The 26,103-nt window shown below is 36.3% G+C and overlaps 6 protein-coding genes and 1 non-coding gene across 8 annotated transcripts in view; 5 read left to right on the top strand and 2 right to left on the bottom strand.

The window, feature by feature from the left end:
• Positions 1-1,762, bottom strand: part of LOC111493103 — a 3,313-nt gene extending 1,551 nt beyond the window's left edge. For both annotated transcript variants that reach the window (XM_023142719.1, XM_023142720.1), the window contains exons 1-3: positions 1,462-1,762; positions 1,234-1,352; positions 932-1,120 (exon numbers count right to left, since the gene is read on the bottom strand). In XM_023142719.1, the coding sequence (XP_022998487.1) occupies positions 932-1,120; positions 1,234-1,352; positions 1,462-1,749 (596 nt within the window). In that variant the 5' untranslated portion in view covers positions 1,750-1,762. The remainder of the gene's footprint in view (positions 1-931; positions 1,121-1,233; positions 1,353-1,461) is intronic.
• A 268-nt stretch (positions 1,763-2,030) lies between these two features.
• Positions 2,031-2,133, top strand: LOC111493458. Its single transcript, XR_002720015.1, has one exon. It is a non-coding gene; the product is annotated as a U6 spliceosomal RNA (small nuclear RNA).
• A 1,198-nt stretch (positions 2,134-3,331) lies between these two features.
• LOC111493124 (transcription factor MYB78-like) lies at positions 3,332-4,318 on the bottom strand. The gene is made up of 3 exons (XM_023142743.1): positions 4,119-4,318; positions 3,893-4,022; positions 3,332-3,805 (listed from the first exon to the last, which is right to left on the bottom strand). The coding sequence occupies exons 1-3, from the start codon at positions 4,225-4,227 to the stop codon at positions 3,352-3,354; spliced, it is 693 nt and encodes a 230-aa protein (XP_022998511.1). The 5' UTR covers positions 4,228-4,318; the 3' UTR covers positions 3,332-3,351.
• A 3,115-nt stretch (positions 4,319-7,433) lies between these two features.
• Positions 7,434-9,597, top strand: LOC111493066 (putative pentatricopeptide repeat-containing protein At1g02420). Its single transcript, XM_023142662.1, has one exon. It carries the CDS (start codon positions 7,610-7,612, stop codon positions 9,137-9,139), a length of 1,530 nt encoding a protein of 509 aa, XP_022998430.1. The 5' UTR covers positions 7,434-7,609; the 3' UTR covers positions 9,140-9,597.
• Positions 9,598-9,900: 303 nt separating this feature from the next.
• Positions 9,901-11,976, top strand: LOC111493116. The gene is made up of 3 exons (XM_023142734.1): positions 9,901-10,177; positions 10,671-10,745; positions 11,512-11,976. The coding sequence occupies exons 1-3, from the start codon at positions 10,010-10,012 to the stop codon at positions 11,671-11,673; spliced, it is 405 nt and encodes a 134-aa protein (XP_022998502.1). The 5' UTR covers positions 9,901-10,009; the 3' UTR covers positions 11,674-11,976.
• A 133-nt stretch (positions 11,977-12,109) lies between these two features.
• LOC111493087 (GDSL esterase/lipase At1g09390-like) lies at positions 12,110-14,980 on the top strand. Its single transcript, XM_023142693.1, has 5 exons — positions 12,110-13,373; positions 13,462-13,647; positions 13,781-13,938; positions 14,190-14,460; positions 14,540-14,980. Exons 1-5 carry the CDS (start codon positions 13,118-13,120, stop codon positions 14,770-14,772), a joined length of 1,104 nt encoding a protein of 367 aa, XP_022998461.1. The 5' UTR covers positions 12,110-13,117; the 3' UTR covers positions 14,773-14,980.
• Positions 14,981-21,593: 6,613 nt separating this feature from the next.
• LOC111493046 (boron transporter 1-like) lies at positions 21,594-25,346 on the top strand. Its single transcript, XM_023142634.1, has 12 exons — positions 21,594-22,077; positions 22,186-22,268; positions 22,353-22,545; positions 22,631-22,769; positions 22,851-23,016; positions 23,088-23,254; positions 23,325-23,498; positions 23,593-23,688; positions 23,810-23,947; positions 24,099-24,418; positions 24,504-24,771; positions 24,860-25,346. Exons 1-12 carry the CDS (start codon positions 21,974-21,976, stop codon positions 25,121-25,123), a joined length of 2,112 nt encoding a protein of 703 aa, XP_022998402.1. The 5' UTR covers positions 21,594-21,973; the 3' UTR covers positions 25,124-25,346.
• The last annotated feature ends 757 nt before the right edge of the window (positions 25,347-26,103 follow it).

Raw genomic sequence — 26,103 nt, 5'->3', positions numbered from 1 at the left:
TTTTTTTTTTTTTTTTTTTTTTTTTTTTTTTTTTTTTTTTTTTTTTTTTTTTTTTTTTTTTTGTAATCAAGGTGTCACATGACTTGGCTCCTTGTATCATGCTCCTGATCCACCCTACTAATCTTTTGGAGAGACTTCGTCCATCCTAAGGCTGAAATAGCCTAAGTCCACCGTTAGAAAATATTGTCCGCTTTGACTCGTTACGTATTGTCGTCAGCCTCATAGTTTTAAAACACGTATGTTAGGGAGAGATTTCCACACCCTCTTATAAGAAATTCTTCGTTCCCCTCTCCAGCCGATGTAGGATCTCAGAATCCACCCCCCTTGGGGACCCAGCGTCCTTGCTGGCACACCGCCCGATGTCTAGCTCTAATACTATCTGTTTTGGCCCGTTACATACTACCGTCAGCCTTGTGATTTTAAAACGCGTCTGCTAGAGAGAGGTTTCCACACCCTAACAAGCAATGCTTTGTTCCCCTCTCTAACCGATGTGGTATCTCACAGAGGTCTTCTTGTAACAAGGGTTTTAATTAAAATAAAAATCTACCTCTGATACTATTTCCTTCCTCATCTTAAGTCTCTTCTAAAGTTTTTGGCACTCATGTTTAGCTCTAAAACAATTTAGTCCTAATACTTTTACAAATATAACAATTAAGTTCTCGACATTCAAAATTTCGTACAAATCTCTTCAAGTAGCAAATTACGTACTTGAAGTTGGGTCAAGTGAAAAAAGTAGATACACCTCCCTATAATCCAAACTCAAAAGTAGTCCAAGTATTGAGTCATTCGTATGCCTCACTAACAACTAAACTTCTAACAATCGAGAATTAACCTCAGCATTTCTAAATATATAGGAACTAAATCATCACATAAGAATGTACAAGAACAAACAAATATCATAAACGGAAATGAAAGCGGGTGGTTCACATACTTCATAATGGGAATCTCAGCCAGAGGGCAGAGAAGGCCAACAACACAAGCCAGTGAGAAGCCAAGCAATGAACTATCAAGCAATGCCCATATAAACTCAGCCCCAGCAAACAATGCATATGCCTCAATGTTGGGAGCCACTCCAGCTTTGTACATTTCAGCACTCAATTCAATAAACAAAGCCAATGCTCTGATCAAACAGTAACAAACAATACATATTAGAATACTAATTATATGAAAATTGCTTTTAATAGATCATTTTCACTCCCTAAAAAATCTAATACAAACAAAAAAAAAGCTCACATTAAGGATGCTACTGTCTTGCCCAAACTCCCCTCCGGTCTGTTCGGCAAAAAATTCTCATCTATGTAGAGTTGAATCAATCCAACAGTACAGTAAAATAATCCCAGCAAGAAAGGAACCTAGAGCAGCATTCAGATTCAAAATCGCTCGTAAAATCATCAGTTGCCCTAAAAATTAACGGCAATTCACGAATCTTAGGGTTTTACAATCGCGATTCGAAAATCTTACACAAATGTTAGTGCGGAGTGGGCCGATATCGAGGGATCCTATTTGATAAACGACGAGATTCACCCGAGAATGGAGACCATCGAGAAGAGGACCTAAGAGAAAGCCTGAACCGAATAGGGCAATGGAAATGGAGGGCCAAGATGTTCGGAGACTGAGGCTTGTTCTAGCCTGCCTGTTGCTTCCATGGGTGCCGAGTGTTCTTAGCAGAGAATTTTTGGGGTTGGGATGGAAATGGGATTGGGAAAATTGAAGAGAGTGAGAGAAGCCCAATGCATGGATTGATTGCATTTTGGAGTTCGAAAGAAATTTTGAATTTACGAAGAAATATATATTTTTTAATTATTAACACTGAAGTATGCAAAAATAATAATAAATAAACAAATATTTTAAATGAAAGATACAGTCTGCACATTTTCCTAGGAGCCGGATTCTCGATGTGTCGATCTGCTACAGACTACAGTCTATCGAATCGTCAATCAGCTGTCGTTTGAAAGCAATAATTTGTCCCACATCGGTCAGTTTTGAAAATATGTTCTACTTTAAAATAAAACGCGCTAGCCGTAAGGCTCGTCCCTTCGGGGACATCCGATAAAATTGGAACGATACAGAGAAGATTAGCATGGCCCCTGCGCAAGGATGACACGCACAAATCGAGAAATGGTCCAAATTTTTTTCCAACTTTGCCCCCTTCCATCTTAGTCATTCCCGAGTATACCCTTTTCATTTCCAGAGAAAAATATTAGTACAGCTAATTGCTTCTTTTTTTTTCTCCATTAATAATAATAACCTTAAAACTTTTTTTTATTTAACTTTTTAAATAATATTCTTAAACTAAAAAAAGTTAAAATTATTTAGATAATTTATTTATCTAACCTTTTAAATAATATTCTATTTTATTCCCGCTTACTTAAAAAAATAATAATAAATAAATAAAATGTCAACATTTCACTCGATTTTAATTCATAGTTGCATAGGGCATGGATGACGTCATATGGCATTGAAATGTAACATTTGAATTCCATTGGCTGCCTAATTTTATCATCATTATCCATCATAACCAATCATACCCAATTTTTGTTTTATAAGAATAATTAAACTATATGATAAGAACAACATTTCAAAGCTTGCGGCAGCCAATGTAAAATAATCCATTATCATAAACTATATAATATACGAATTATCATCATCATCATCATCAAATTTTGCCCTAAAAAGTCCACACACGACTTTGATTTGACTCTTCCAATTCCTTCCCCCATTCATTTAACTTACAATTCTATATTCTTAACGTGTTGAAAAGGTCTTTGTGTGTATGTTGGCTTCTTTTTTCAAACTAGACCATGAGTGGCTATGCTTTGTGTACTACTTTTAATTTAATATCTCTTTTGCTAATATCTATGTATGATCCTCGAAATTCTTGTTCGAAACGAAGCAAAGAGGTAAGATCCCACATGGGTTAGAGAAGAGAACAAAGCATTCCTTATGACATATGCGTTTTAAAACAGTAAAGCTGATGACGATACGAAATAGGTCAAAGTTGACAATATTTGTTAACAATGGATTTGGAATGTTACAAATGGTATAAGAGCCCATCATTGAGTGGTGCACCAATAAGGATGCTGGGTCCATAAGGGTGTGGAACGAAGCATTGCTTATAAGGGTGGGAAAATCTCTCCCTAGTAAACGCGCATTCTAGAACTGTGAAGTTGACGGCGATATGTAATAGATTAAAGTCAACCAAGTAATTTAGACCATTTTTTAATTAGTATGAAAAAGAAAAAGAAAATTACAAAAAAAAGAATGTTTTTTTCTTTCCACCCAATAGCATCGCCGAATTTTCCGGCATTTTAAGGGTATTTTTCCATTCTTTAATTAATTAAAATTCTAATTCTAATCAAAGAGCTGTTGCTGTAAGAAACAAATGTTTTCTTCAGTCCACAAGCTCTCTAATGAGTCAACTCCGTCTCCTTCCCACCACTCCGACCCGAATCCCTCATCCCAACCCGATCCGTCCACAACCGTCAAATCCGACACGTCGGAAGACGACGCCGACACATTGGCAGGGATGTTATTGTCGTTTGGGTTTGCCCATGTAGTTTCAAAAACCGTTGAAGTTGATGTAGAGATGTCGATGCATGGCGGTGGCAACGACGGTAAAGGACTCGAGGTGGCCGTGATCCGCTCGACCATGCGGGGGATCCAAACATGTCTCATGGCATCTCGAAAACGTTGACTATTGACGTCGCAGTTTAGCTGTTTAGCTTGCTTTTGAACTCTCGTCCTCCAGTAATTTTTTATCTCATTGTCCGTTCTCCCCGGTAGAAATTGCGCTATTTTTGACCACCTAAAAAAAACCAAACCCAAATAAATAAATAAAATAAAATAAAATAATAATAATTACTATTATTATAAAAATAAATAAAAAACTCACCGGTTGCCCCAACGGGAGTGGAGTTGGAGAATGAGAAGCTGTTCCTGAAGAGTGATATTGCCCCGGCGAACATTAGGGCGGAGATAATTCAGCCACCGCAGTCTACAGCTTTTTCCGGTTCTCTTCAACCCTAAAACCAAAAAAAAAACAGAGGAATTCCATTAAACCAAACCGTGAAGAAATAAACCGGGAATTTAATCCGGAAACGACGTCGTATATTGCATACCGGTAGAACGAGCGACGGAATTCCAGTGGCCTTCGCCGTGAATACTGACGTAACTAAACAGCAAAGAATCTTCCTCCGGCGTCCATGGCCCTTTCTTTAAATCCTCCATTGGAACCCTTTTAGAAAGCTCTGTCTGTAAATCGGAATCCAGGGGAAGAAGAAGAAGAAGATGGAACTTGGGCTTCTTTGGGGGAGAATTGAACCAATATATATATATATATATATATATATATATATATATATATATATATATATATATAGAGAGAGAGAGAGAGAGAGAGAGAGAGAGAGAGATGGGGAAAACAGGGGAAGTTATGAACAACGTGTTTTGCCGCAAGTTGAACGTGGTTTTATAAAATATATATACTAATAAAGTGAACAAGTGGGGAGTTATTTAGAGTTTCTTTTATATGTAAGATTGTGAGTACCGGTAATGAAAGAACTCGATGATTAAAAAAAGAATGATCGATCCAATCCGATCTAATTTGTCTCATTTGAATTGGGTTATGTAAATCAAAAGGTTATGGATTCTAAAAACTCGAACGATCAAATTGAACCTAATCTCTATGATTTGATTTGAGTTGAGTTGGATTCAAATAAATGAAAATGTTTATTTATGAGATTTTGTAAAACTCGTATAAATCTAAATTTATTATTAATTTGTTTCTCCAATAATTTTTATTTTGTATTATTTATTTATTTATTTATTGGGGAATAGAGAGAAAAAGAGGGGTAGGACTAAAATGAAAGAAAGAAAAAAAGAGTCCAAGTTTTGGGCATTAAAAATTAGAAAAGTGGAAATTTATTGGAGTTGACGTTGACTAACTCTACCTCAATTTTAGGGTACAAAAACACAACAGATCCGCCGATACCGACAAGATTTTGATTTTTTTTTCTTTTTTTAGAAAATAAAATATCCATTCTCACATGTCGTGTTGTCTTTTATTATTTATTTATTCTCATTCATTTTCCTTAATTTTAATAGCGTAGATTGGGTGGACAAATTGACTCTCCATAGGGATATGATATAATATTGACTACTTTAAATATTAGTTTTCATGGTTTTCCTAAACCAATTTGTATCAATGAAGATATATTATAAATTCATGATCAAGCCCTTAATCATCCGACGTGGGATTCCTCGAACAAAAGATAGTATAGAGACTTGACTACTTGTCTATAGAGCCCTCAAACAAAGGATCACCCTCAAACATGAAAACTATGGAACCAGCCCTCAAACAAACTTTCCCTTGATTGAAATACATCAACTTTTGACTAAAAGGATATAAATAAGCTAACTTGACTTTGACCCAACCCCATTTCGTGGTAGGTCAGTTAGGGTTCATTTGGGCATTGGGGGTCGTTGACCAAGCTTGGACGTGGGTCCTCGACTCTATGTCTACTCCCACTTCAAGCTCTTTGTTTTGACTTTTTTTTTTTTTTTCTTTCTTTAATTTCATAGTGTTTGGTTAGGTATAATTAATTTAAATTGAATAATATATCAATTCATTACAACCTAATCCGAATTAAGGACTATAGTAAAATAAAAATAAAAATAAACTTGAACAATGGGAACTAAAATACAATTTAATTATTTAAAAAAACAAAAAAAGTAAAGAGGAAGAGCTCATCCTTATCTATGAAAATTGGGTGATTTTATTTATTTATTTATTTATTTAGAGTTTGGGATGTAATTAAGTAATGACGAATTATTATTAATTAATTATATTTGTGGGGTTCGCCGCTTTTCGTTGGTATTTGAAAAACGCCACGTGAAAATGATGCAATTTGCAAGAAAAAAAATATAATAAAGACAATGCCACAAAATAATTAAATAAACAAATTTACAAAATATTTACTGACAAACACGACTCTCCACAATGATATGATATTGTCACTTTGAGCAGAAGCTCTCATGACTTTACTGTGGGCTTCCCTAAAAGGCCTCATACTAATAGAGTTAATATTTATCACTTATAAACTCATGATCATTCCCTAAATTAGCCGATATAGGACTTTCATCATCCAACACATTCAACCTGCACCGCTTAATTTTGATTTTTTCTCCCATACTTTAATTCCAAAAAGTTCGTCTATAAACTTTTTTAAAATATTAAATAAGTTTAAAATTTTTAATTTTTGTATTTTATATCAAATAAAATTTTACAAACTTAAATAAATTCAAATTTTATATTTAATAAAATTATATTTTGTCCACCGCTTCCTTTTAATTTTTTTTAATTTAAATTTATATTTTTTTTTTTAAAGTAGAGATATAATAGATATAAATTAAATATTATATTTTAATTTTTTAATCTTATAAAATTATTTTTTTTAGTATTTACACGTTTATTTATTTTAATTAATCTACTTTTAAATACTTCAAACGTAAATTATATTCTCTGTATTCACCCTAACGAGAATGAAGATTAAAATAGATAGCGAGAACCGAAACATAAAAGATTTCTCGATTTTCCACCATTATCCGGAGAATATCTGTCATTCTTGACCGATCGTTCCATATAAATTTTAATTTAATTTAATGAAAGAACTCAAATAGAAAATAAATAATTTTAAGTAGGGTTTGATTAAATGGTATTATATGAAGTGAAATAGTGGAAGTCCACGTATGAAACGTGGGGAGAACGAGTCAACGAGTCTTTTGCTGGCTGTTTCTTTAGTTATTTGGTCAAACATAGGAACCTTCTTTGACTTGTGAAAAACAAAGTGAACGGTATAATGCCCTTCTAGAATCAAGCTCTATATATTTCTTATTTATTTATTTAATTAGAATTTATATTTTATTTAATTTCATAAAGATCCATGTAATTGAAAATTGGGCCTGAATTCAGTTGAAAGCCCATTCTATAGGCCATCCATCATAAAAAGCCCATCTAATCGGCCGGTTACGTATCGTTGTGAACCTCATGGTTTTAAAATACGAGAAGTTTACACACCTTTATAAAGAATGCTTCGTTTTCCTCTCTAATTGTTGTGAGATCTTACATAAGTTATCAATCAAAGAAGTTGCTCAATTTATGAAGGTCGAGAAGTCTATTATTCCGGCATGGCTCGAGGATCCTGTTCTAGTAAGGAGGGTGGAGGAGGTGTGTGGACTTCATCGAGCTTGCTCGATCAATCCAACCCACTGATACGGTTTGGGTTAGATTAGATTTTTGTTCAAATAAACAAAATTAATTGAAAAATAACTTAAATACATAAATATAAATATATATATATATATATACATAAATATAAGTATATATATATATTCAAACATACATATAGATCCTTTTAAAACGAAGCCTCCGCTGACCTAAACGCTTTATCGTCCGGCTCAAACTTCTTCGAGCTAGCTGAAGTCTGCAACTCTTCGAGCATTTCGATTGCAATCTCTATTTCTTTTGTTTCTTCCGCTGAACAAAACAAAAAATCCCGCAGAGGAACTACCAAAATAGTTCAGATTCAGTTTCATTTCAAGAAATCCGACGATGATTCTCCGGCGGCAAAGCCTTTTCCAATCGCCGATCAGGTACTTCTCACCAACTCCATTATCCAATTTCTTGTGGCACCAATTTTCAACTGCAAGCGAAAATCAATCGCTAAATGAAAATGTAGAAACAGTATTCCGCATAATTAGTAGTTCATCCTCTTCAGCAAACATGAGGCACTCACTGAAATCGAGTAGGGTTTTTCTCTCAAACGAATTGATCGATGGTGTTCTTAAGAGGGTTCGGTTTAGTCACGGGAATCCCTTACAGGCGTTGGAATTCTTTAACTACACTAGTAGAAGAAGGGAATTTTATCACTCTGCGTTTTCTCTTGATACAATGCTGTATATCCTAGGTAGAAACCGGAAGTTTGAAAAGATTTGGGATGTTTTGATTGATATGAAGCTTAAGGATCGGTCCTTAATCACGCCGCGAACTGTTATGGTTGTTTTAGGAAGAATTGCCAAAGTTTGCTCAGTGAGACAAACTGTGGAGTCTTTTAGGAAGTTGAAGAAGTTTGTTCCTGAGTTTGATGTCACTTGCTTTAATGCATTGTTGAGAACTCTGTGTCAGGAGAAGAGTATGACGGATGCGAGGAATGTCTACCACGGTTTGAAGAGTAAGTTTAGGCCGAATTTGCAGACGTTTAACATCTTATTGTCGGGTTGGAAGTCGTCGGAAGAAGCTGAGGGATTTTTTGATGAGATGAGAGAAATGGGGGTTCAACCTGATGTTGTTTCATATAATTGTTTGATTGATGTTTATTGTAAGAATAGGGAGATGGATAAGGCATTTAAGGTGATTGAGAAAATGAGGGATGAGGATATAGCTGCTGATGTGATTACATACACTAGTATAATTGGGGGACTTGGATTGATCGGTCAACCTGACAAAGCGAGAAATATTTTGAAGGAAATGAAGGAGTATGGATGTTACCCTGATGTTGCAGCTTATAATGCAGCAATTCGAAATTTTTGCATTGCGAAGAGGCTTCGTGAGGCTTTCGATTTGATGGATGAAATGGCAAATAAGGGTTTGAATCCAAATGCGACTACATACAACTTGTTCTTTAGGATTTTCTTCTGGTCAAACGACTTGCAAAGCTCGTGGAACTTGTATCGTCGAATGATGGATGTGGGGTGCTTGCCTAATACGCAGTCGTGCTTGTTTCTGATGAGGTCGTTTAAGAGGCATGAAAAGGTAGAAATGGCACTGCAGCTTTGGAACGACATGGTGGAAAGGGGTTTCGGGTCTTATATATTAGTGTCGGAGGAGTTATTTGATCTTCTTTGTGATTTGGGAAAATTGATTGAAGCTGAGAAATGCTTTCTGCAGATGGTAGATAAGGGGCATAAGCCGAGCAACGTCTCGTTTAAAAGGATCAAAGTACTCATGGAACTGGCAAACAAGCATGAGGCTCTGCAGAATTTGTCGAAGATTATGGAAAGTTTTTTGGATCCTTTAAAATGCCTTCCTAAAACGATGACTCGTCCCGCAGATCTGTCAAATTTGAATTCATTGCCATGTTAAATGATCAAGGCATTAATTGTGTTTCGAGAGCAGGATGGCGACCAAGATGGAAGTCTGGGAAGCCAACCGATATTTAGCTTCGGTTAGCCCCCGACAACTAAATGAAATAGTTTGCATGCTAGAAAAGGGAACCAAAGAAAGCTTTGCATTGTAGGCACAAGAGAAGGAACACGACTGCAAACTCTCGTGTTTAGAGCATTGTCCACGTAAGCACGATGAACTTAGCTTCAAAAGATAGGTTGAAATCTGGAGGATTGAAGTTGAGGAAGGAAAGGAAAGGAAAGGAATGAGCTGATGGGGGTTAAAGAGCTTGACCATCGTATTCTATTCTATTCTATTCCGCGCCATTGTTGTTGAAAACCGAAAGACCTCAACCTGTTCTAAACGTTGTCAAAGAAGTTTTTATTTGTTCCTCCAAAGTTCTTACAAGCAATCGAGTTGGATGGAAAGTTCGCATTCTCCTTTGTTCTAACTAGTTTTTGAGTTTTTAATATTATATCCGTTTTAGTCTCTAGATTTATAAAAATGTTTAGTAATTATAAATCTTTCAGTTCTATGGAATATAAAATTAAAATTTAATTTTATAAATAATATTGAAATACTCTGTAATTCTAAACTTGAAATTTAAATTATAAAAAAATATTCATAAATAATTTTTATTATTTTAATCTTAATAATGATTACTTCCATTTTGATAATAAATATAATATTGCAATTTAGAAAAAAAGTATTTTTGGAAAAGGTAAAGAATCAATTTCTTTATTCGTTTATCCAATTCATTGGCATGGAGTTGAGACCTGAAACTTGTTCGAAGAAGGTAGAGAATTCTGAAGACTGATTGAATCAGATTCAGAAGCTTAGCAATTGCAAATGGCAGGCCAGGATGAGCAAGGAGGATCTGCACCTGCAGTAGCAGAAGAGTTCGTTTACAGAATCAGTCCATCCAAGGAGTGGGAACACTCACAGAGCGTCGGTTATCTCCATGGAGGAGATTTCGATACCTCTTCTGGTTTCATTCATCTCAGTAACCTCAATCAGGTTCTCTCTTTCTCCCTTTCTCTAATCTGATCGGAGTTTCTAATTCATTCTCGTACTAGAACAATTTTGCTCTTTCCACAATAGTTAGAGCATTGCATCGAGGAGAAATCGTGATTTCGTTTGTTATTCGCCGCACACTTTCGCTCCCTCTGATCTAGGGTAAACTTTGTCTTCATTCGTCGATTTTTGTTAATTGTTTATTTTAAAGTAGATTGCGTTCATTGACTGAATTATTAGCGTCGAACAACTAGTTGATTCAAATTGATTCGAAAGCTAGTTTAGAAATCTCAAATGTAGTTTCCCCGAGATTTAATTGATGGGCATGAGAATGTCATAAAATCAATATCCTCCGCATTATATTCGATGGTCCCGTAAAATCATATTCATTGGCAAGTATTATGCGAAAACCTTAAATTTGTAAGAGAATCGAAGTGTAAATGACAAATGATTAATTATTAAACAGTGAGCCTGGAAACTGGTTCTTGTTTTGCAGGTTCAGTCAACTTTGCAGAATTTCTTCCTGAATAGCAAGGAGGAATTATATCTACTTCAAATTGAGGCCAAAAAGGTATACACACACCTTCCATAACGATTTTGTTATTAGTTTTCGGTTTTTACAAATTGTACGTATTTCCTTATAATTTATGGATTCCACCTTTTGTAAACAAACATTATAATTCTTAGCCAGCCTCCAAAAGAAACTACATTTTTAGTTCTCAAAATTGGTTTGGATTTTGAAAACATTTTTTAAAAGTAGATAACAAAAGAAAAGAACTCATTTGGGAACTTTCAAAATCTAAAAACTAAAAAGAAAAAAATCTAAAATAAAATAGTTGACAGATGGGGCCTAAATATGTATGGTTCTGATCTTGTGATGTGGTGATAATTATTAGCGAAAAGATTAAAGGAGAGTGGCATTCAAAAAGTGTGATTGTGTGAGCTAGCATTATAATCGGCTCGTTTCAACCATGGAACACAATGCATATACATATAAGCAAACTATATACTTCAACAATTATCATTGGTTTGAGGCCTTTGTTATACACGAACACTATTGCGTGCGTGGAAAATGTGTTGAAGTATATCTTTTCTAGTATTCAAGAGGCTCCTTTTACTACTGGAAGCTAGCCTCATAGTTATTTTGTTTGCCAAGTAAAATGAAACAAACTGGATCATCTGGTTTGACCTATCCGAATAATGTGTGTTTAACTCTATCATCAATTAGTAAACATTCTCCCATTTTATATGTTATCAGTACTGGCCTTTTTCCATTTTACGCGTTCTTCTCTTGTGCCTCTCTATTTAATATATTACATGGACCTTTTTCTTTGCAGCTTGGTGATGGATTAGTATATGAACTTGTGGATGGTTCCAATAGCTTCCCACACTTCTATGGTCCATCTCGAAGCTTCAGCCCTATCCCTATTGATGCAGTAACCAAAGCTGAGAAACTAACCTTTTCTGATGGTCAATTTGCTTGTAGTTTTCTTGAATAGGAATAGCTATAGGTGGCCATTCCAACTTTGTATTGTATCAAAAAGCCAATTCCTGCTCAAGGTTACAGACTGCATAAGCCAAGCGCCTACTATACTGCAGCGTGTTTCTTTTCCTAATTTGTGAAGTACATTGGAAACCCTTGCTGTAATTGTTGGCTAAATTCATGTTAAGCTTTTGGGTATTGGTCTGTTGTAACTGATTCATCCCATGACTCTAGATATTAGGAACTTCGAAGTGGTGCCATTGCTCTCAAATATCAGGCAAAAATGGGAACAAAAATGATCACTTGAGATTGTGGAGAATACATTAAAGTTTTGTGTCGTGCAATTATTTCCCCATTTGAATCTTTCATCTCACAAAAGTAGGCGAAAAGGATCTAACTTGAAACTGGATTTTTTAAGTTGATTTGAATCTCATTGATTCTTGTTAACTTTATCTAAGCTTGAAACTGGATTTTTTAAGTTGATGTGAATCTCAGAGATTCTCGTTAACTTTATCACTTAGATATCCACGTTACTCAGATGCTCATGTTCTCTTAGATTTTTAAAGATGTTATGGAAGATCTTGGCTTTATGAATCCCTTTCCACATGCTTTTCTTTTATATTTTCTCCATAAGATTTCCAGGTAGCTTGTACTTGGCAATTGAAATGGGGGATGAACTGGTACGTGTGATGTTTTAGTGTTATATTCTAATGGCATTAAAATATTTCAATATGCTGTTCATGTGACTTTCTTTCAATGGCACCAAGTTGCTGAATGTCGGCAGTCCCTGTATGGACAAAACTGATGTTCTTGTCTTAGAAGACTAGGAGAATACGACAATTTTTTTTGATACTCAAGATAAGATTCATTTGACTCACTAACTCTCTATCTCTATTTTTTCCAGGGATCTGTAAATCACGGACTAGCATAAGGAATAGTGCGAGCTCAGGGTAAAACAGAATTAGCTAACTATATTTCAACATTTCTTTGTCACTTCTGATTGACGACAGGATTTGCAGTTTCGAAACCTACAACTTGCCTTAGAACCAGAGAAATGCTCCACCCGAACGAAATTGTAGTTTCTTGGAAAGTAATGCCTTTATTCTCTCTCTCTTTAAACGTTTTTATAGGAAGAACTTTATGGATTTTGACATGGATGAAAATGGAAGATGTTTTATTATTATTTTTTTCTTATTGGGCCGAAACGTCTTTGATCTTATGAATCATGAAAAACATTATGAGATCATATCAGATTTTTTAGATTTTTAGATTTGTCTTCTTGTGAATTCAAGAGCTTCAACTGCTTAATGAACTAGCTGAGACACAGATCTCAAGTAGAGCACATGGAACGCAACAGGGCACTTTAGTACTCACTGCATATGACATTCTCTCCCTGCTCTTCTTATTTATTGTGATCATTCGTTACCATAACAAGCTGGTAAGGAAATCTGATAACAGAGATGACTGAAAAGAAGAGAAATTCCTTTCCTTTTCCGTTGTTTGTCATCTTCTTCTTGTTGTCTCTGCCTGGCCCTCTTCTCGTTCTTTCCCAGTGCAGCCAAAAGCCAGTTATTTTCAACTTCGGCGACTCGAATTCTGATACGGGTGGCTTCTCCGAGGGGCTTGGACTCAGATTTGGACCCCCAAGTGGCCGTGTGTTCTTCCACAAACCATCCGGCAGATTATGTGATGGACGACTGATGATTGATTTTCTATGTATGTACTCTGACACTACCTTACTATTTCTCTCATACATATAACCGAATGTCTTGATTTTCTTACTAAAATACATTTTCTTACGCAGGTGAAAGCGTGGGTTCAGATTATCTGACCCCATATCTGCGATCTGTGGGCTCAAATTTCACTAATGGAGTTAACTTTGCCATATCTGGTTCAGCTACTTTGCCAAAGGATCGTCCATTTAACTTGTATATTCAAGTTATGCAATTCCTTCAATTTCAATCACGCTCCCTCGAGCTTATTCCAAAAGGTATATAGTATTCAATATGGTAGTTGATTAAACGCAAATTCTTACTTTTGATTACTCATCAATTTCTTATGAATCGGATGAATCTCTTCATTCTACCATTGACTAAAGTTTCTTAACTAATGAACTGATGTAGGCTATAAAGACTTGGTTGATGAAGAGGGATTCAATAATGCAATTTACACAATTGACATCGGACAAAATGATCTTGCTGGTTCGTTCACTTACCTGTCTTACTCGCAAGTCATCCACAGAATCCCATCTTTTGTTACTGAGATAAAAAATGCCATATGGGTTAGTCTTTAATTCCTACTCTGTTGAATTACTCTTCACCACATAAAAGTTTAAGTTCATAAGCTAATAGGCATGATTAAATTGACATTATAGAAGTTTGAAGTTAACTCTCAAGATAGATTTGGGTTAATTCTTGAGAGTTGTAAATATTTTTGCTGGTTCTAGAAGTAGAAGTTAAAAAGGAAACTCAATGGATTCTTGTGTTTTTACTCCTGCTACTCCCCCTTCATTGCTTTTCAATATTAATGTAGACTATATACCAACATGGAGGAAGAAATTTTTGGGTACACAACACAGGCCCATTGGGTTGTTTGCCTCAAAAGCTTGCTACAGCTTCTACAAATGCTAGTGACATAGACAATCATGGGTGCCTCCAATCCCTTAACAACGCTGCAAAAGAGTTCAACACTTTATTAAAAGCAGCATGTGGAGAACTAAGATCTGCTTTGATGAATGCCACCATTGTGTATGTCGATGTCTACGCCATCAAATACGACCTCATAGCCAACGCCGTCCTGAACGGTAATGTCAATATTATCATCTTCTAACTAGAACCACCAACATTATCATCTTGACTCGAGCTGTTTCCTACACGGTGCAGGGTTTGAGAATCCATCAACGGCGTGTTGTGGCTATGGAGGACCGCCGTACAACTTTAACCAGAGCGTTACTTGTGGCGCACCCGGCTTCAACGTGTGCAACGAAGGATTGAAGTATGTAAGCTGGGATGGAGTTCACTATACAGAAGCAGCAAATGGTGTGTTTGCCTCCAAGATACTTTCTTCTCAATACTCTTCTCCAAAACTTCACTTTAATTACTTCTGTAACAACTGATGATTGTGTATGATTTTGTATTCGTTTTGACCCAACCAAAAAAGCTTGATAATATTCAGCTTTTAGTTGGAGTTCTGTTGGATGTCTGCTCTTTTAATGTGTTCTTGAAACCATTGTAGGAAAAAAAAAAAAAAAAAAAATCTTAATAACAAAAGGATAACCCAATCATAAGTTTTTTGGGTTGTGTTGGTTCGAGTTGTTCGGGTCATCTATTCAAATTTTTGTTCTGAAAATCTAGAGTCCCAACCAATGCAGGTGTTGTTAATGGGCTATTTTCAAAATGTGTATTTGGGCCCAATGATCCGACCCATGATTCATGAATAAGCTGTCTAGTCGACAAATAAATTTAATGGACATTTTGGATAATAATAAATGTTTTTTTATTTTTAATGTTTGAACTTATGAGTTAATTAGTACATTTTTATTAGCATTATATGACTTTAAAATATTATTTAGTTTCCTTTATGCACTTTAATGAATTGAGTCAACTCTTGGTGGGAGAAAAAAAAGAGCCATCCAGTATAAGAAAAAGAAAAGTTCATTTTTTCCCCTTAATTCAAGACCTTTTTCCTTTTTCCTTTTTCAAAATTCAAACTTTTCTTCCACTCCCCATTTAAATGGCTTGCTAAAAACATTTAAACGAATTTAGCGTCGGGCATGAACAGGAATGATTTCGAAGTAGAATTCTAAACAAGAAGATGAAGATGGTAGATTTGGATTCGGCTTTGGATTGAATGAACCCCCTTTGTAGCTAGTGGGCGTAATGGAGAATGTTCGAGATACTTTGATCAAGCAACTGTTTCAACCAGATGCGAAGTGAAGAATATGAACTCATCACATTTTTCTTTTTGGTACGTTGTTATGAGCAGTTCTGATGCTCAATCTTGAATCTTAGGTGTGAGTTAGATCATAATAAAAAAAGGTTCGGTGGTTATATAATTCCCAAACAAAAAGTCGTCTACTTACCGAATCGATAGGATTCGGCGGCCAGCAGATAACCTTAATTTAAAAACAACTTTGGTTAAACCCTAGTTTGTGTTGTTTCTCTTGCCATATTCATCCCATCAAAAAGCTGCAGCCCTGCACCACCAACTCCGATCAACTTCGGGGACTCAAACTCCGATACCGGTGGCGTTCTTGCTGGAACCGGGTGGCTCGGCGATGGCCACCTCATAAATAACTTCTTCAGTAAGTTTTGTTTACACAACATAGGACCATAGGGTTGCTCTCCAAAAGAGCTGGCCATTGCATCTCCACAGCCACAAGGATGTTGACCAAATTAGCTACCTTAGGGTTCACAATCAAGTTGTGAAACCCTTGAATAAAGGCCTCAAGAATGTGTGCAAAGAGCTAACAATTCCGATTGAGGATGCCATCGCTATCTATGTTGACGTATATACTATCAAGTACAACCTCTTTGCCAAGTTTATAACGTTGTGTGGTACGTATCACAACAAAATTTGATTTGTCGATAAAAAGATGCACTTTGTTGATATAGACAGAGACTTTTAATTCTTGTAAAATCTTTCTCAAGATTGTTCTTATACAAATGTGGTCTCAGTTCATTCATGTACCCCTCATTTACTCGAATATCAAAACTTGTACGTATTGTTTTCTCGTGTACGTTCGGGATGTGGTTTTGTTGGAAAGGGTTCGAGAATCCATTGATGTGATGTAGGTTATGGGTATGAAAATGGATGGCCAGGAAAGAGTCACAATTTGAAAGCAACACCAACCCTTCAAACCCCATCGTTTGGGATGGCGTTCTTCACCCACTCATTATGCTGCCAATCCTCTTCTGCCTTCTGCTTCCTTATCTCCCCATTCCTCCACTCCCATCCTTTTAACCACACCAACCTTAGCTCAGATCTCTGTTTATGAAAACCTCTCCCTAATAAACACATTTTAAAATCGTGAGGCACACGATGATACATAACATGTCATAATATCTGCTAGTAGTAGACTCGGACTGTCACAAAATCATTCACATTTTGAATAATATTAACCATAGCATTCTAATTTTCATATTATATGGTTTAATTAATATAATAATTTTTAGAATATGGACAAAAATAATTCACATTTTGAGGAGATATGATGCAAACCTCCATAGAAATATGAAACCACAAATTTATAATAATTTCAGTTTGAATAATAATAATAATTTTTTCAAAGTAACAGTTGAAGTGAAAGAGAAGTCCAAATCAAAGAAGGATGATTATGGTTCATAAACCTTATGAGGTACCCTACATTATTAAGTCCATTAGAACCCTAAATTATTGATTTTATTTTAATTAAAAATGTGACATTATTCTAATTAAATAAAATTGAGGGACCTACCATGATGAATGGCTGAGATTGATTTAAATCCATAATTAATGAGAGGGAAAATGTATTGTGGTAGACAAAATGATTTCCAATGCATAGTGATAAAAATATATAAAGGAAGAAGAAGAGTTGAAAAATAAAGGGAAGATTGAAATGAACTTATCAACCTTCCCTAGTTAGCTCCCTCTTTTCGGTATCTCCTTTAATCATGAATGCATGCGTTCGTTTCGTACCGCTCATATATAAAGCCTCCAAAATGGGTTTCTTTTTTGGAAAGAAAATGAAAGTTATTGTCTCTCTTCCTTTTCAATGGCTCAATTGTAAGAACTTTATGGTTAATCGTGCTTTAGTTGAAACAACACTATGTTGGTTGACCCACTAAGAATTTTTCTAGGATGCATGTGAGAGAGAACAAAACGTGTTGGAAGGACTTGTGTTGGTCTATAGGGATAGTTTTCACTCTTAAGAAGTGAGGAATAGGTAACGTGACCATGTTGGAGGGGAAGATCGAAGCCAATAGGTAACGAATTCAAATTCTGAATCTTGGTCTAAGTCCTGGGCAATCCACCCTACTTGGAGTCACGTCTCCCTACTTGGAACATGGGTCATTACACCTGTGCAATTTTTCTATATATAGTTATTTTCTGTGTGCCCCTCTCATTCATCTTTCATGTTCTTCTCCGATATAGTATAGGTTCTTCTCATGTAGCTCCTTTTTATTCAAACACAGTAAACTCGAATAGGAAAAGGGTTGTTTTCGGTTCAGGTTTCGGAGTGAAGGAGAAAGACTGCTCTTTCCTACCGTAGGACACTCAGAACGCTGGGCCGCAAAAGAGGGTGGATTGTGAGATCCCATATCGGTTGGGGAGGATAACGAAAACTTCTTTATAAGAGTGTGTAAACCTCTCTATAGCATAAGTGTTTTAAAACCCTTGAGTGGAAACCCAAAAAAGACAATATCTACTGTCATTAGGCTTGGACTCATTGATTTCATGTTTCCTAGCATGGTGAGCTAGTGTGCGCATTGCCTTATTGCAATTGTGGTGCACCTTCTTTCGTGTTACATCTCCAACAATAATCGTCCCAAATTTGATCGATCTATCTAATTTAGTTTTAAAATGTTAGTGTTAGCACCAATCCCTTGAACTTGAAAGTTAAATGCTCATGTAGACACAATATCTAAGCACAAGCCATGGTCTCTAGCTCGCAAGAAACAAGGAGACAAACAAACATATTTGCAAGATTGGAAGACAATAATTGAATTGAGATGGGTAGACAACAAATGGGTTGACCAAAAATGGTGGGCTTGATGATGCTCTATGATTGAGTATGAATGAAGTGTTGGGTAGGTCAATTATATGCATCTACAATATTTAAAGCTTACTTCTTCATGCTTTTCTTTTCTTTCTTTTTCCAAAATTTGTAATCTTTTTATCACCCACTTCCCTACTTTGTCCTATATCGCCCTACACGAAGCTAATATCTTTGTGAGATCCTACATCGGTTGGAGAAGAGAACGAAACATTCTTTATAAGGGTATGAAAACCTCTCCTTTCCAAACGCGTTTAAAACCGTGAGGCTAATGGTCATACGTAACGGTTAAAAGCGAACAATATTTGTTAGTGGTGAGTTTGAGCTGTTACAAATGGTATCAGAGCCAGACATCAGGCGGTGTGTCAGCGAGGACGTTGGACCCTCAAGAGAGGTGGATCATTCCTTATAAGGGTGTGGAAACCTCTCCCTAACATATGCGTTTTAGAAAGGGTGTGAAAATCCCTCCCTAGCATATGCGTTTTGAAACCGTGAGACTGATAGCGATACGTAACGGGCCAAAGCAAACAATATCTATCAGCGGTGGGCTTGGGCTATTACAAATGGTATCAGATCCAGACATCGGACAGTGTGTCAATGAGGATATTGGACCCTCAAGAGAGATGAATCATTCCTTGTATAAGGGTGTGGAAACCTCTCCCCTAGTATACGCGTTTTAAAATCACAAGGCTGACAACGATACGTAACGGACGGGCCAAAATGGACAATATCTACCAGCGGTGGGTTTAGACTATTACAAATGATATTAGAGCGAGACACCGTGCGATGTGTCAATGAGGACACTGGACCCTCAAAGAAGGTGAATCATTCCTCATAAGGGTGTGGAAACCTCTCCAGAGAAGACACATTGTTTTCAAATATTGTTAAAGCAGACAATATATTACACTCTTGTGACGGGTTTGAGCTGTTACACTCTTATTTTCAAATATTGTTGAACTCAAAATATATATATTTATATGCATAAAGAACTTTCAACTTTAGTCCCTATACTTTTAATAAATTTTAAAATGAGCCATTATCATTAGTTTGAGATTTATTTTTTATCTACCCGTACGAAAAAATAATAATAATAATATCCCACCGAAGAAAAGATTAATCGTGAGACTAATTATTTAAAAAAAAATATTAATAATGATTTAAGGTTTAATTTACATATAGAATCAATAGAAGCTAACCAATTACAAAGCTTTAATATTAAGGCACTATGCCTAAAAGTTAAAGGGTTGTTTGGTTGATACCTTTGAATCTTTCAAAAAAAAAAACTATATATTATAATGTTAATATTAATGAAAGTGACAATTAAAGCTATAAGAAAGCATGGTAGCCACTCAAAGGCTTTTGCTTTATTTATTTATTTATATATTTATGCAAAAAAGAGCCTTTTAAATTAGTATTAAATATACCTTAAAATTTGCTAATTAAAAACCCTAGCTAGGTCAAGTGATTTCATGTATGTCACACTATAAATTATTTACTAATTCATTAATATAATATATGATTCAAAACCCTAATTCATTTTAATTTAATTATTTGCGGATCGATATAAAATATTCAGTAAATAGCTCACTTTTAGAATCATAATTATCATAAATGATGTAATAAATCCATATACCATGTTTATGAGCTTATACGATTCCTATAGGTTATAATTAAAATTTTTCTCGTAGGTCATAGACTATACCAGTATCATGTTTAAGACTCGATCAGTTCATCTGAGTTGTATCATATAAGACTTACTTTTGGTTCTCTCAACTTGTATTAGCTTGTTTAAGTCCACCGCTAGTAGATATTATCGGATTTGACTCCTTACGTATTATCATCAGTCTCATGATTTTAAAACGCGTTTACTAGAAGAGGTTTTTATAGAATAAAGAATGTTTTGTTCCCCTCTCTAACTGATGTGGACATATTTGATCATGGAATGTTCTATTCTCAAAATTGCAATCTTGAGTTGGTCGGTTTCAACGATAATGATTGAATCGGAAGTCATGAAAATCGAAAGAAGACAATTGAATTTGTATTTGATCTCGATTTTAAATGGTACTAGATATATATTTTTTTTTTTACTCGTAGATAATTTAATTACGTCAATTATGGCTTACGCTTTAGGTTTCTAGATAAAAAGAAATAATATTTTATTTTCATTTTAAATTTTTTTTAAATAACTCTTTCTATGTTAAATAATATGAAAATTCGAGGTATGTGAATGAATCGAGACCGAATGAAAGTGACTCGGAAGATATGATAGTTAAGAAATGTTTAGAAGAATTGGTAGTTGCTACTTATATCTTTTCGATATCTGAATCACTAAATTTAACCTTGTGTTTGACTTGAAACAATCCTCCTCAAAACGACCAAACAGTACGGTGTTGCCGTTTTAGCTTTGCAGCTAACGGATGTGAGAATGAGTTTGCTCCTATTTTAGAGATTGGTCTGTCACCCCACCCTATCTTTAAAATAATCGTTATTGGTGTCGTGAGGCGATACGATCCCAGTATCTCATCACTTTGAACCCTTATTTCCCTCGGTTCTTCCGGGCCTAAAAATCAATCGAATAATAATAATAATAAATAAAGTGGCACATGGGGATGAGTTATATTCTCTCAATAATGAAATTCACATTATTGTTTCTAAAATATAATCTTAATTACACTTAGAAGTTTTCTGGTGAGCAAATGGCATTTGATCACATAAATGATTAGATCCATAAACTTACAAATATATACCAAACAAAAGACATTATTATACATTTAATCATTGAAAAAAACCCAACATATTGAGTATTTAACAACAATAATAATTACACACACACAAAAAAAAAAAAAAAAGACAAGTTTATTTGGTCGTTACCCATTTGTTCTTGGCAGAGACATGCTCTGGATTGTTGGAGACCATTACAAATTGTCAGTTTTTGAGTTCCTCATGTTTTTTTCTTTCTTTTCAAAAAACAAAGCTTTGAACTTTAACAATGGAGGATCATCTGGAAAGCCCCACCACCATAGCTTCAAAGCTTGAATCTTTAAATGGGTGATGATATGACATTTTGGCCTTACATGATGAGGGTCCCATGGAAGCTGGAATACTCAGAGATACACATGATTCATTCTCCTCAATTTACAAAATCAATTTTTTTAAAAAAGAAAATTATTAGTGAGCTTCCTTTTCATACCCCCTTCTGACCCGCCTCCATGTCTGCATCAAATCTACCCTTCTTTTCCTTCATGTTCTTCCCTCACCGCCCCTTTTCTACCTTATTTAATCCTCGTTGTTGCTTGTTTCTCTGCACACCCATTTGCTCTGTTTCTAAGATTTCAGCTCTTTTTGTTCTTGTTCTTGTCTCTTTTTCTTGCTAAATCTTCTTTGAATCGGGTTTTACTCTCTCTAACCCATTGATCATGTAATTTGTTTGCCATTTCCTTGTTTTGAGCTTGAGTTTTCAAAGCCCTTTTTGTTAATCATCAATGCCATTAAGAACCCCATAAGTTGAAGCTTAGTTTTTCAGAGATTTTGAAGTGAAAAAAGGATTGCCCATATTGAGTCTATGGAGGAAAATTTCGTTCCATTTCGTGGAATCAAGAAGGACCTTAAAGGGAGGTTGCTCTGCTACAAACAAGACTGGACTGGTGGATTCAGAGCTGGATATAGGTATGAACATTTCTCCGTTGTTCTTCATTTTTTGCTTTTGGGGTTTGTTTTTTTTACGTTTTTGTGTGATTGTTCATGTGGGTTCTTGATGTTCTTATTGGTTTGTAGGATTTTGGCTCCCACTACTTACATATTCTTTGCCTCTGCTATTCCTGTCATTTCATTTGGTGAACAATTGGAGAGAAGTACTGGTAAGAACAACTTAGAATCTTCTGCAAACTTCATTTTAGATCTGTTTTTGAATTTGTAAACATGTTCTTAACTTGTTTATGCAGATGGGGTGTTGACTGCAGTTCAAACCTTAGCCTCCACAGCTCTTTGTGGGATCATTCACTCCATTGTTGGAGGTCAACCTTTGTTAATCTTGGGAGTAGCTGAGCCTACTGTTATTATGTACACCTTCATGTTCAACTTCGCGAAGGAACGACCCGAGTTGGGTCGGAATCTGTTTCTAGCATGGAGTGGATGGTATAACTTTTGTAGAATTGGTCTGTATTGAAATGTTGTAGTGCTTGTTGTTGACACCATTTTGTATGAACATGTGAATCTTTAGGGTGTGTGTTTGGACTGCAGCCTTGCTGTTCTTAATGGCTATATTAGGAGCATGTTCCATCATCAATCGGTTCACTCGTCTAGCCGGTGAATTGTTCGGTTTGCTTATCGCAATGCTTTTCATGCAGGAAGCGGTCAAAGTAAGGAATATGCACGCTCCCTTTTGCTCGAGTTTACTGGCTTGATGTCTAACAAGATTGAGCCTTTGACATTGTTTTTAGGGACTTGTGGATGAGTTTCGTATCCCGGAACGAGAAAATCCGAAGTTGATCGAGTTTATACCTTCGTGGAGGTTTGCCAATGGGATGTTTGCTTTGGTACTGTCGTTTGGCCTTCTACTCACTGCATTAAGGAGTCGAAAAGCTCGGTCATGGCGATATGGATCTGGTATGATTAGGAATAACATTAGATATTCATATGAAAAGGTCAATTCATTTCATAATGTATTGTTTTGGCAGGTTGGCTCAGAAGCTTGATAGCAGACTATGGAGTGCCGCTCATGGTTCTTGTTTGGACAGGTATATCTTTCATTCCGTCGAAAAATGTCCCACAAGGTATCCCGAGACGACTCTTCAGCCCGAATCCATGGTCTCCTGGTGCGTATGAGAATTGGACTGTTATTAAGGTAAGGCTAATCATCATGTTCCTCTCTTGTCTCCTTCATACTGATCGTTTTTTTCGCTCCAACGTTGCAGGATATGCTCGACGTTCCAGTCCTTTATATCTGTGGAGCGTTCATCCCGGCTACGATGATTGCGGTGCTTTACTATTTCGACCATAGTGTTGCATCTCAACTTGCTCAGCAGAAAGAGTTTAATTTGAGGAAGCCATCTTCTTACCATTATGATTTACTTCTCTTGGGATTTTTGGTATGGAAATGAATCTCTCTAGCAATTTGTTTTCGTTTTGGCATCTCGCTCGTTATGTCAGTATAACGGTTTGAATCATGTCTTCTCATGCCAGACCTTAATATGTGGCCTTCTTGGAATTCCTCCTTCTAATGGAGTCATCCCACAATCTCCGATGCATACGAAGAGCCTAGCTACTCTCAAACACCAGGTAAACTGGTCGTTCGTCGTTTGTCGCTCGGTCACAATAATCTGTTCGGTTATCTTCATCGGTTTGCTGATGAATACTCGTTTTTTTTAGTGTTTTAATGAGATTCTGGCTCGTTTTGTAGTTGCTACGGAATAAACTTGTAAAAACGACACAGTGTAGTATGAGAAAGAATGCTAGCTTGGGACAATTGTATGGAAGTATGCAAGAAGCATATCATCAAATGCAGACCCCCCTGATCTACCAACAGCCCGCATCTCGTGTAAGTCACCCGATTATCGTACTCGTAAAACTCGAAACTAGGAAATAGTCTCAGAGGTACACGAACTTATATGAGTGATTCACGACCGGGGAAACGTGTTTACTCTTCTTAATTATAAAGTTCACTAAGTTATGTAATAACTTTTGAGCAGGGACTGAATGAGCTAAAAGAAACAACGATTCTCGCAGCTTCTAGTATGGGCAGTTTCGATGCTCCGGTCGATGAGACGGTATTCGACATTGAAAAGGAAATCGATGATCTATTGCCTGTCGAGGTGAAAGAACAGCGTGTCAGTAATTTGCTTCAAGCTGCAATGGTTGGAGGATGCGTTGCAGCCATGCCTGTCTTGAAAAAGATCCCGACCTCGGTTCTATGGGGTTACTTCGCGTTTATGGCCATCGAAAGCTTGCCCGGTAACCAGTTTTGGGAAAGAATCTTGTTGCTCTTCACTGCACCCAGTAGAAGATACAAGTAACGAAAAATTTCGATCCTTTTTCGACTTCTCAATTTGATACGTTTCTCCAAATGACGAACTCTTTTTGTCTGTCACGTGCAGAGTTCTTGAGGATTACCATGCGACATTCGTCGAAACCGTGCCATTCAAATCCATTGTACTTTTTACCATTTTCCAAATTGTATATTTGTTCATATGTTTTGGACTAACATGGGTTCCGATCGCCGGGGTCATGTTTCCTTTGATGATCATGCTCCTCGTCCCGGTACGACAATACCTTCTTCCCAAGTTCTTCAAAGGTGCACATCTCCAAGATCTCGATGCAGCTGAGTACGAAGAAGCATCGGCTTTACCGTTCAACCTTGCTACGGTAACATCACATTGTATACATTTAGATGCAGATATATGGTTTCTAATCACGAAGCTGATCAACATCTTTGATTGTATTCGGTGAACAGGAAGCCGAGCTGGGAGCTGGAGCCTCATTTGGTGGCGATGGGGAGATTTTAGATGATGTTATCACACGAAGCCGTGGCGAATTTAGGCATATTAGTAGTCCTAAGATCACAAGCTCCATGGCATCACCAAGATGTGAGCGAAAGAGTTTCGAGAGCCCTCGGGTGAGCGAGCTTAGAGGAGTGCAAAGTCCTCGAGCCGGGGGACGAGGAACACCATCGTCCGGTCTGGGAAAGAGCCCTCTTAAGAACACAGCATCAAAGTAGATGCAGAAAGTGTTGGTGTGATAAGAAGTTTTAGATAAGTTTGATATGATATTGTTAATTTGCATTTCTGTATAGTCTTCTTGTTCTTGCTTTGTTCTTCCTCTTTCCAACAACACATCTCTTCATAAAATTTTAGCTTTTTGTTAGATATGAATATGTATTCCTTGCAATTGCAGCTTGGAATCATAAGTTTGTCTAAGTCGACCGCTAGTAGATATTGTCCATTTTGGCCTGTTATGTATCGCCGTCAGCCTCATGGTTTTAAAATGCATCTCTCACACCTTTATAAAGAATGTTTTGTTTCCCTCTCGAACCAATGCGGAAACTCTCAATCCACCCTCTTTGGGGGCACGTCGTCCTCGCTAGCACACGGCTTGGTATCTGGCTCTAGTACCATTTATCACAGTTAAAGTCTACCGTTAGTAGATATTGTCCGTTTTGGCCCGTTACATATTACCATCAGCTTCACTGTTTTAAAACGCGGTTTCCACAGTCTTATAAAAAATGTTTCATTCTTCTCTCCAATTAAAATGAGATCTTACAAACTTTATTGGTAGCACCATTGTCATTGTTTCATTTCAGTTATATGAACGCATCTTAAAACCACTAAAAGGGGTCCTGCCCCTCCATTTTCTTGCAATGCCGACTACCCAAAAAAACATTCCTATACAATAAGACATTATATTTTTCAAAAAACGACAAGAACGGTGTGAGACATTAGAACACGGAAACACGATGAATCAAACTTTTTAGATGGGCACGAGTCAACTTCCAACAGTAGTAATCTGGAAGTGTTCCAAACATGACAGCAACTCTGTGGTAGAACACAAAAAGGGGACAAAATGGAAGCAAAGCAAAAGCAATGGACAGAGTTCCTCTAAGGAAAGTCCCAACACAATGAATTGCAAAGAAGAAAAGGGTTTGTCATTTCCATTTTTGACTTTTTTGGTGGCTTTTTGGTCTCTATCTATCAAATCACT

Source organism: Cucurbita maxima, unplaced genomic scaffold (genome assembly GCF_002738345.1).
Source record: "Cucurbita maxima cultivar Rimu unplaced genomic scaffold, Cmax_1.0 Cma_Scf00018, whole genome shotgun sequence".
Taxonomy (NCBI): domain Eukaryota; kingdom Viridiplantae; phylum Streptophyta; class Magnoliopsida; order Cucurbitales; family Cucurbitaceae; genus Cucurbita; species Cucurbita maxima.
Note: the sequence above shows the minus strand (reverse complement) of the source record. Positions and strands in the feature narration are given on the sequence as shown.

Bases quoted from the DNA above. Each gene is read 5' to 3' on its own strand.
- LOC111493124 (XM_023142743.1), bottom strand. From the start codon at position 4,227: ATGGAGGATTTAAAGAAAGGGCCATGGACGCCGGAGGAAGATTCTTTG. The intron at 4,023-4,118 runs GTATGCAATATA...TTTTGGTTTTAG, and splicing joins TTCCGTCGCTCGTTCTACCG to GGTTGAAGAGAACCGGAAAA. The intron at 3,806-3,892 runs GTGAGTTTTTTA...GGTTTTTTTTAG, and splicing joins CACTCCCGTTGGGGCAACCG to GTGGTCAAAAATAGCGCAAT.
- LOC111493066 (XM_023142662.1), top strand. From the start codon at position 7,610: ATGATTCTCCGGCGGCAAAGCCTTTTCCAATCGCCGATCAGGTACTTC.
- LOC111493116 (XM_023142734.1), top strand. From the start codon at position 10,010: ATGGCAGGCCAGGATGAGCAAGGAGGATCTGCACCTGCAGTAGCAGAA. The intron at 10,178-10,670 runs GTTCTCTCTTTC...CTTGTTTTGCAG, and splicing joins ATCTCAGTAACCTCAATCAG to GTTCAGTCAACTTTGCAGAA. The intron at 10,746-11,511 runs GTATACACACAC...TTTTCTTTGCAG, and splicing joins TTCAAATTGAGGCCAAAAAG to CTTGGTGATGGATTAGTATA.
- LOC111493087 (XM_023142693.1), top strand. From the start codon at position 13,118: ATGACTGAAAAGAAGAGAAATTCCTTTCCTTTTCCGTTGTTTGTCATC. The intron at 13,939-14,189 runs GTTAGTCTTTAA...ATATTAATGTAG, and splicing joins AGATAAAAAATGCCATATGG to ACTATATACCAACATGGAGG. The intron at 14,461-14,539 runs GTAATGTCAATA...TACACGGTGCAG, and splicing joins AGCCAACGCCGTCCTGAACG to GGTTTGAGAATCCATCAACG.
- LOC111493046 (XM_023142634.1), top strand. From the start codon at position 21,974: ATGGAGGAAAATTTCGTTCCATTTCGTGGAATCAAGAAGGACCTTAAA. The intron at 22,269-22,352 runs GTAAGAACAACT...TTGTTTATGCAG, and splicing joins ACAATTGGAGAGAAGTACTG to ATGGGGTGTTGACTGCAGTT. The intron at 24,419-24,503 runs GTAACGAAAAAT...TGTCACGTGCAG, and splicing joins GCACCCAGTAGAAGATACAA to AGTTCTTGAGGATTACCATG.